Consider the following 9,917-nt stretch of genomic DNA (forward strand, 5'->3'; position numbering starts at 1 on the left):
TTTGTCAAAGTTTGCCTGTTGTTATCTTGCAAGCAAAGAGCCCTTAGATATTCCTTGAAAAAAACGGGAAGAGGCTGAAGAGGAAGTGATCTCTACTTAAATTAATAATGGTAAATGAACTGAGTGGAGTGCAATTTGGTCTGAAATCATACGCGTGATTTCAAAATCGAAACTGATATAGAAATTAAAGAAGACTGAGTACTTCGTTTAATCATTACGATTTGTTGCTTTATTACACCCATTTTGAAATCACTGGTGATTGTTGCAATCTGATTGACTCTCAAAAGTACAATTTGTTCACGAATTGCACCATTTTTTTGCTCTAAATCGCATCCTTTTTTTAGTGGCCAATCAAAATTAAAATGAAATAATAATAACCAATCAAATTTCATCGCTAAGCTGCACCAACCAATCAGATTGCAGAAAAATATAGGGCAAAAAAAAAGAAAAAGTCATTGTTGGAAAGTTTTGCAATTTCTGTTGTCCAAATTCCTCCTCTTCCAGATAAAAATGGATGAATTCAACTACTTAGAGTTTTTAAACGACGACAATGATCTTCTTGCGGCTGGAGAATTACTGGCAGATGATTTGCCAACTTTTGCTGTCAGTTTTAATCAAGTGGTCGCTGAATTTTTTTAAATATTGCTGCAGTTCCGCACGGTCTCGAGTCCACCGGTACCAAAACCAAAACAACAGCAACAACAACAACAACAACGCAACAAGACGAAGCAGCAGACGTTTCAAGATTTCCTGTAGTTTCAAACGAAGATATCGAAGAGCTCAAGTCTGTTGCAGCAAATAAAAATACTTCTCGCTCGACAAAACAGTGGATGAACGTTTTTAATTCGTGGTGCTCATCTCGCCATCTTGACAACAACATTGACACAATGGCGCCCGAAGAACTAAATAAGGTCCTGAGCAAGTTTTACGCAGAAGTTAAGAAAAAGGACGGAGATGATTATGAGCCAGAATCCCTGAAAATCATGCAGAGTTCCATTGAGAGATATTTACATGTAGTGAGCATCGTACGGTCGAGGGAGTTTCACAACTCTCAGGAAATACTCAACGCGAAGGCGATTTCCCTTCGCCAACAAGGGAGAAGTAAACGACCGAACAAATCCCCGCCACTAACACCAGACGAAGAGTCAGCCCTATGGGAAAAGGGTCAGCTTGGCGACTTCAATGGCAAAGTCTTGACCAACGTCAACTTCAAAAATTTGACCGAGCAACTTGCATGGGCACCCAACGACAGTTTTCTCTCAGATCCTCTGAAACGCAATTTTAGGCTATCTGGAGTGCTTTTAAAGCTCTGTAGGTTCAATTCAAGCCGCGCTATAATATTTTTATCTGTTCGGTCATTCTAGGGGAACTTGAGTCTTTTCGAAATTATTAGGGCATTTTTGTCCATTTTCCGAAAACCTTAGGTCTTATTTCGTTCCGAAAATCTTAGCTGACCTTTTTTCGGTGTCCAAAACGACATTTTTATGAATTCGAAAACATTAGGCCGTAAATATCCTGTATCACGAACATTCGAGGTGAAAATTCCCTTGAGAAAATTGTAGGGGATTGAGGACCTTCCGAACAGATAATTTACCGAAAAGATCCGTTGGGTGCCCCTGAACTTGGTTTACGAGGTCGCCAGGAGCACTACGACGCCTACGTCGAGGACCTTGTCGTAAGGAAACGGGAAGACGGGAACGAGGGGGTCGAGTTCCGTGAGGGGCTGACAAAAACAAGAAACGGTGCGCTTGTTTAATATCAGACGAAGAACCACACCACAAGTAATGTGCACTGTTTAAGGTCTGGTTGAACAAGCGACCAGACGGAATGAAGGACAACGGGCCGCTCTACTTAAGCATGATTAACCGTCCAAAATCAAAGGATGTCTGGTAGATAAAAATTCCGAATGGTCCAAAATACAATCGGCACCATTATGAAGTCCATGGCTTTCTGGCTCATGACTAACACTGAAGATTACGAACCACAGCATGAGAAAAACACTAGTCGCCAAACTGAAGAAATCCGGTCAGTCGCGCCATGTCATCTGTGGAATCACGGACCATTCACGGGAATCTTCTTTGGATGACTACGACGAAATGGACGAAAAACAGAGAAAGAAACTTTCGCACATAATCGGTGGATTCAGCAAAGCTTCAAGCCAAAATAGTGCGAAGCTTGATATCTTTGAATGACTAATCAAAACGAGTGAGTTCTGTCACATGACATTTCAATTGCATAATTATGGCAGCGTTTCCGGTTCCTCTTTTTTTAAAAACTGGGTTTCCTGAAGTGGATAAATAACTATCAATATTTCTGAATATTGACAAACAAACTGTGAGATTTCATAATGGGTGTAATAAAGTGGTAATTGAACTTCGTGTCGTGCAATTTTGATCTGAAATCATACTTGTGATTTCAAATCGAACTCACGCTGCGCGCTCGTTCGAGTTTGAAATCACGCGCGATGTCAGACAAAATTGCACGACACGAAGTTCAATTACCATTATCAATCTTTTGTTTTTTCTGTATATTGTACGTAATTCAGTTGTACGACTGCGATGTATAATATCTAATAAACGATTTATCTATCTCTCTATCCAAGCCCCTCTTGGATTCCTTTGATGGGGCGACATTGACATTGCGTGGTGTTTTTTTGCCATTCCGAGCCGTAGAAACCCTTTTTCATAAAGGTAAAAGGCGACTTTTAAATATCGCTACTCAGTAAAAATTTCAACCGATTGTGTCGCGAGAATATAAAGTCTCAAATTGCAAACAGTCATTACACAACACAAACAGAGGGTGGTCGGCCTGTGGTGATGCGCTGGAATTTTCTGGGATCGACAAAACCCCTTTGTGAGTTTCAAAAACAAACCACAGCTGTTAAGATTTTCGTCTAATTCCATTAAAAATCGTTCTTGAAGTCTTTTCTATAATCAACATGATTAAATGTAAACGTTCCGTAAATTTGTTTTCAAACTCGTGATGACACTCGTGGTACCGTAGGTTGTTCTTTCTGGGTTGCTCGCGTCATCAAAAACACGTCATGACGGAAACCCTTTGAATTCAAGTGACCGGAAGTGCGGTTTTTTTTATAAACAAACAAGTTTGCTCCGAGTGCCATACAATAAACTACTTACTAACCTAGCTTGCTCGAGCCGTACTGGGGAATATTGGCCCTCGGTCGTTTTTGTACGGACCTAGCTGCGCTCGGTCCGTACTGCCACGACCTTGGGCCAATATTCCCCAGTACGGCGCTCGCGCTCGGTTAGCGAAGACGTTATTAGTTAGCACCACCTATAGGAAACCCAAGTATCTTCAGATACACAGAAAGTATGCGCAGTAACAAAAATGGGCACCGTCCTTAAGTTCCGAAAGAACGAACCTGGTTACTCGTTAGATTTTTCCACATTTCCTTTTCTTTTTTTTTTTTGGTTTCTAAATCCTATTGATGTGTGGAGAATGTTCGCCTCCAAGATAAACAGTGTTCTCCACACTCACGTTTGGTTTTAAAGGATTTATTCAACTAATTTGATCTCACAGTTAGTCACCGTTTCTCAACTCACACGCGTTCTAAAAAGTAACAATTTGACACTACTATTTGTACAGTACAAAGCGTCCTGGATCACGTAGCGATTTCCGGCGTCTATCAAAAGGCTACTAATGATTGGTTCCTTCGAATCACACTACAAACGATCTTATTTCACGATAACAACAATTACTCAAATGCTAAAATAATCAAATCTCACACAAAACACAATTAGCTTCAGTCTCCAACACCCTCCCCCCATATGATTTCCGTTCAGGGAACATATGTTCTGCCTTGAGACTGAAGTGTCACAATATCTTAAATTTGTATAATAAAACAAAATGTTCAAAGTTCTATGCTCGATACTTGATTTCTCCTCACTACTCAGTCATTCAGGTCTCAACGAGTGTATTCATCCTCGAAGAGGATAAACACAAGAAAACATAAACATTCAGAATAAGAAACTAATGTTCAAACAAGTTGATAACATCAATGAAGAAAAGAGTTCACAGTTTATGGTTCGTATTCCGCAAGGTCCTGAATTCTAGCTCTAGCAGCAACTGCAGCATCCCGTCTAGTTCTCGGCCTGAATAGTGGAGCGCTTGGGTTCAGGTTTGCTGTGGGCGTGCACGTAGGTGTGTCAGCAGCTCTATCACAGGACAGCTCAAGTGGGTAAAGATGCTGTATAGGGCGATCAAGCACACTGTGAGCGGTCTTCAGTTGCACTGCGCGGATGACGCCGTCCTTTCCGGGATAGACTTGCTTCACTGTGGCCAATGGCCAGGTACCACGATTTTTGGTTTCCGTTTTCACGATGACGACGTCTCCTATCTTTGGCTGGAACGTTGTCACTTTATGAGTCAGGTTGTGCCTCTCGCGTAATGCCGCTACGTATTCTCTCTGCCAACGGTTCCATAGATTATCCTTGCAAGTGTTAAGATATTTGGCTCGTCTGCGGAGGCCTTGATCGTTGATTCGCCATGTCTCTTCGTCTGGCAACTGATTGGTGCGTTGGAAAAGGAAGGTTGAGGGGGTGAGAATTGGTAGCTCAATGTCATCTTCCACATAACTTAGCGGCCGTCGGTTGATCTGCGTTTCGACATCGAGTAGAACTTCACTAAGTTCCGCCCAATTTAGAACACCTCCCCCAATGACTTTATACATAGCGGACTTCACTACGCCAATCAAACGCTCGAACTGACCTCCCCACCAAGGAGCTCTGCTCAGGTTGAACTGCCATACAATATCGTACTTCTCTAGGAGTCCCTGCAGTCGCTCGTCTTGTCTTAGTTGGCGAAGCGATTTAGCAGCTTTGATGAAGGTCTTGCCGTTGTCTGAGTATATCTTCCTTGGTCTGCCACGTCTAGGTATGAATCTCTTCAGGCAGGGAATAAACGAATCTGTTTCCAGATTGGGAACAAGTTCCAAGTGCACGGCTCTAGTCAGACTGCAGGCAAATAGGGCGAGATAGGCCTTGCCTTCACGATTAGCGGTCTGCCTGTAACGAATGGGTCCGGCAAAATCGATTCCTACCACTTCAAATGCTGTCCCTCCTTGAGTTCGGTCACTGGGTAGGAGGCCTGGGGGCGGGGCAGTTAGTGCATTTGCTTGGAACCTTTTACATCCCCAGCAATCTTTCCTCACTGATTTCACAAGGCTTCGCAGCTTAGGTACCCAGTACTTTTCTCTCACTGCTGCCATAGTCAATCCTACACCACCGTGGAGGGTCTCATAGTGTACCTTCTGAAACAATTTCTTGGTAAACAGCGCTTCAGAAGGCAGGTATATAGGGTACATCCCTTGGATTCTGCCACGACACTCCACTAGGCCTTCATGGTTGACTTGTAAGTTAAGCTCTCTTTGTGTCTGCTCGTAGTGGGGCGTTAAGCGATCTCTTTTCTGCACGCGACAAATCCACTTCTTAGTTACTGCTTCGATCTCTGCTGTAGATAGAGGACCGGATAGTTTCATGTGGCTTCTACAGTTGTGTGCGAATCTTGCGATCCAAGTACCTATTCGCAAGGCTTGACGCAAATTATACTTCTCGAGTAGCCGGTCCATGTCATCAGGGACTTCTTTTGTTAGAGTTGTGTTGAGTACTTCACGTATCATCTTAGCTTCTTCCTCTGAAGCTGCCGAAGCGGATATCACTGGATTGGGGGGCCACTTCTCTCGGTCTGACAGCCACTCAGGTCCCTTCCACCACAGTTCAGTTGTCTTCCCCCCTCTGCTTCCCAAGTCAGCTGGATTATCTTGAGTTGGCACGTGCCTCCATTGGATCTCTGGGCGCTGATGAATTTTGTTCACTCGGTTTGCAACAAACTGCTTGTACTGGCCGTTCCCACAGATCCAATGGAGGGCAACTGTACTATCCAACCAGGCGTAGACTGTTGGAGTGGGTAGGCCATCTAATGTATTTCTCACATTCGTCACCAGGTTAGTGGCCATGTGGGCTGAAATGAGCTCTAGGCGGGGTACTGTAAGGCCCTGTTTGGCCAGGCGACCCTTGGCTGCGACAAGGCGTTGCGTAGTTCCGGCCTGTTGCCGCACCACGGCGTAAACTGTGGCGCCTACTCCATGTGTGCTAGCGTCACCAAACGCGTGCAGTTCCAATTCCAATACAGGTTCGCGGTGGTTCACAACGGGACGGGGTACTGTCTCTCCAGTCGGTAGCGTATTTTTCCACTTTATTACTCTCTCCATTAGAGGTCTGCTTAACTCAGCGTCCCACGGTAGTTTTTGGTTACAAATGTCGCGGTAGATCATCTTCCCTTGCAATGTCAGGGGTGTCACTAAACCCAGGGGGTCGTATATCTTAGCTAGCTGCTTCAGTACTTCTCTCTTTGTTGAGGGGGTCTCGCCCTGAGGAAAAGGGACAGTAAGCGTATCCGTTGTTTTATCCCATGGCAATCCAAGTACCTTGGAATCAGTCGGCTGTGCACCCAGCTGCTGCTTAGCGAACGTCAACTCGTTGCTGACTTCTTCTGTATCCCGGCAGTCTTCCAACTCAGTCATGTTGGAGCTCCATTTGTGTAAAGTAAACTTCGCGTCGCTAAATATCTCAATGGCACAGTCTTTTCTCTCTTTGGCCTTTTCCAGGGTCAAACCACCACTCAGAAGATCGTCCACGTACAGGCTTTTTCGTAGACTTTCAATCATTTCGGGCATTGCGTCTTTCCAAGAATCCATATGCTGTTCGATGACTCCTCCCAAGAGGAACGGGGAACATGTCAACCCAAATAGTGCTCGGGTAAACCTATACGTCTCCAAATCAGAATCTTCGTTCACTCGCCAGTGAAAGCGGAGGGCATCACGTTCTTGTTCTTTAATTCGAATTTGTAAGAACGCCTTTTGAATATCACCAAATATGGCTACAGGGAAGAAACGCTGGCGGACAAGGACATCCCACAATTTGTTCTGAAGCGCAGGGCCTGGGTTTAAACACTCGTTCAAAGATGGCGCATTAGGGCTGGCTCTCGCAGACGCGTCGTAAACCACTCTTAGTTTTGTGCTTGCAGCGTTGTGGCGTACCACAGGTTTGTGAGGGATGTAAAATTCTCTCCCCTTGACTTCTTCTGGTGCAGTTTCAATGATGTTAGTTTCTAATTGTTCCCGGATTATACCGCCATAGTCGTCGGTGAGATTGTTGCGCTCAAGTTTCTTGATCAAGGTAGAAAGGCGGCGTAAACTTCCCTGTTTATTTGATGGCAGAACTGGATGATTGCCTCGCCAGGGTAGGCCCGTTTCGTACCATCCCTCAGGTGAACGTTCGAGCTGTTCCTTAAACTCTGCGTGTACAACGCCCTGGTCATGCTCTGGTGCGTCTGCTAGCCCCAGGATGTCAAGCCTGCAGAGGTCCTCATAGTCACTTTGGGATGTTTGCGTCAGCAACATTGTGTTGTGGTCAAACTCTGATCCAGGGCTCATAATAAACCATCCAAGTTTTGTTTTTTCCGCCACCGGTTCTCCGTCTCTCCCGATTTGAGGCTTCGTATTGGTTTTAATGCGTGCATATTCACCGCTTCCTAATACGACATGTACCGGAAGTTGCTCCTTAACGTCACTGTCTGCGATTTTGACTCCCTGTAAATGCGGATACTTGTCTATCAATTGTTCGTACTTGGGGTTGTCAATTGATAATAGCTCTCCTTTATTAACCTTCGTTAGTTTCACACAGAACTGGTAGTTCCCATCCAAAGATTCCACTACGGTATCGTACACTTCCAGTTTCGTGACTTGCGAACTGATCAGCATGTCTACACGTTTTGTTTTCGTTTCGCATGGTGTTTTCTTTAGTAGATCCAACAGCTTTGCAGATGCATACGAGCTCCCCGCGCCGGTATCTATCAACGCGCGACAAGTTATCCCATCAACTTTCACCGTCACGACTGGCAGAATGCCTTCATTGTTTTCACTGGCTGTCATCAACGTCTGCCTCCCGCTGTCTGTTTGGTCTCGATCACATATCGAAGTATGGTGACGTTTACGACAGTGCTGACAGGTAGCCCTGCTAAAACATTCTCCAGCGTGATGATTTGGTGTTGCGCAATTGAAACAGAGCCTTTTCCTTGCGAGAAATTGTTTACGCTCGTCCAGAGTTGAGATCTTTTGGCACTCAGATGACTTGTGGCTTCCGTCACCACAATAAACACATTTGCTAGGTTTACGTTCTTGGCCTCGTGCTTGAAAGAGCTTGTTCGAGCGCTCTCGTCTGCGATGAAGTTGCTCCGATGTTTCTCTTTCCATTGCCTTCACGTCGACCGGGTTTCGTCTTGTCCACAGTCTCACCGCCTCTGACAACTGGGCGAAATCCCACTTTTCCCAGTCTGGATCCATTCGAACCAGATCTCCACGAATTGCTGGTAATTTGTCCAACGTCATCGGTACGTTTCCATTCACTTGCTCTAGTTTGTTCATCGTCTCCAATGCCTGGACGCAGTACGACAACTTCTCGCTAAACTCACTTATCTTCTTAGGATTCGCGCTCGTGATAACTGGGAGATCCATGATTTCCTTTACGTAAGCCTTAACTATTTCTGATTCTTTTCCATATCGGCTTTGAAGTATCGACTTGGCTCTGTTGTAGCCTTCTGAGGTAAACGGCAAGGCTTCCACAGCGCTTTTAACCTTCGATCCAAGCAACCCACACAAATAAGTGAATTTATTAATGGATGCAATATCTGCTTTGTCGATCGTCTCCGTGAATTGACCCCAGAACCTTGGCCAATCCAAGAAAGAGCCTTCGAACCTTTCAATTTCGATCTTCGGTAGTTTCGCCGATGTTTGTTTGGATGACGCACCTCCCTGATGTTCTTGCATGAGGTCAGCCTGAAGCTTAATCTTCCTCTCATGAAGTTCCATTTCAAATTTCAGTTGATCTTCTCGTGCAGTCATCTCGTCTTCACGTTTTCTGTTTTCGAGCCATTTGCGAAGTCGGCCAACTTCCTCGTCCGCTTTAGACAGTTGAAAATCGACCTCGGCATTCCACGAGCCTATTTCGGAGAGATCTTCCTTTGCTTCGATTTTCAATGCTTCTAAGCTGCGCTTTAACTGGTCGGCTTCAGAGATCGTAGATCTGAGTGCTCCCGAATGTCTCTCGATTGCGTCTACTGTTCCTGAACTTAGTACTTGCTCCGTTCGCTTGGCATGGATTGCCAGTTGTGTTAATTTTGTTTTCAGTTTTCCCTTTGTTTCTTCGAGTTCCATCTTCTGTCGGCGTTATGTTAAATGGAATTCAGGACAAAATAATACTCACACTCCTATCGGTAGTTGTCCCGTCGGAGGTGCCACTTGTGGAGAATGTTCGCCTCCAAGATAAACAGTGTTCTCCACACTCACGTTTGGTTTTAAAGGATTTATTCAACTAATTTGATCTCACAGTTAGTCACCGTTTCTCAACTCACACGCGTTCTAAAAAGTAACAATTTGACACTACTATTTGTACAGTACAAAGCGTCCTGGATCACGTAGCGATTTCCGGCGTCTATCAAAAGGCTACTAATGATTGGTTCCTTCGAATCACACTACAAACGATCTTATTTCACGATAACAACAATTACTCAAATGCTAAAATAATCAAATCTCACACAAAACACAATTAGCTTCAGTCTCCAACAGATGTTTATAGGATTAAAGATACAGAAAGAATCAGTGTACTAAAAATCAATTCTTAACGCTTCTTGTTTAATGACATTTTGAAAAAATCAGCCTGTTCAAGCAGGTTTCTCACTGTTTTTCTACAGTAGTATCCAGCAGTTTGTCTCTTCAGCTATCTGTTTGGAAGATCTAAATCTCTTCAGTTCCCAAGTTCATAAAGGGACTGGACCTCAGTGTACACATTGTTTAAATTGGCGTAATATGAAGAAATGAACCCCATAGCTAAAAAATCACG

The 9,917-nt window shown here is 44.3% G+C and overlaps 1 protein-coding gene and 1 pseudogene across 1 annotated transcript; one reads left to right on the top strand and one right to left on the bottom strand.

The window, feature by feature from the left end:
• The first annotated feature begins 446 nt into the window (after positions 1-446).
• LOC146462776 (uncharacterized protein KIAA1958-like) lies at positions 447-2,192 on the top strand (annotated as a pseudogene).
• Positions 2,193-4,039: 1,847 nt separating this feature from the next.
• LOC146462777 (uncharacterized) lies at positions 4,040-9,639 on the bottom strand. The gene has a single exon (XM_085085171.1). It carries the CDS (start codon positions 9,230-9,232, stop codon positions 4,040-4,042), a length of 5,193 nt encoding a protein of 1,730 aa, XP_084941297.1. The 5' UTR covers positions 9,233-9,639.
• Positions 9,640-9,917: the final 278 nt, after the last annotated feature.

This window comes from Pavona decussata, unplaced genomic scaffold (assembly GCF_977016875.1).
Source record: "Pavona decussata unplaced genomic scaffold, jaPavDecu1.1 SCAFFOLD_184, whole genome shotgun sequence".
NCBI classification, from domain to species: Eukaryota; Metazoa; Cnidaria; class Anthozoa; order Scleractinia; family Agariciidae; genus Pavona; species Pavona decussata.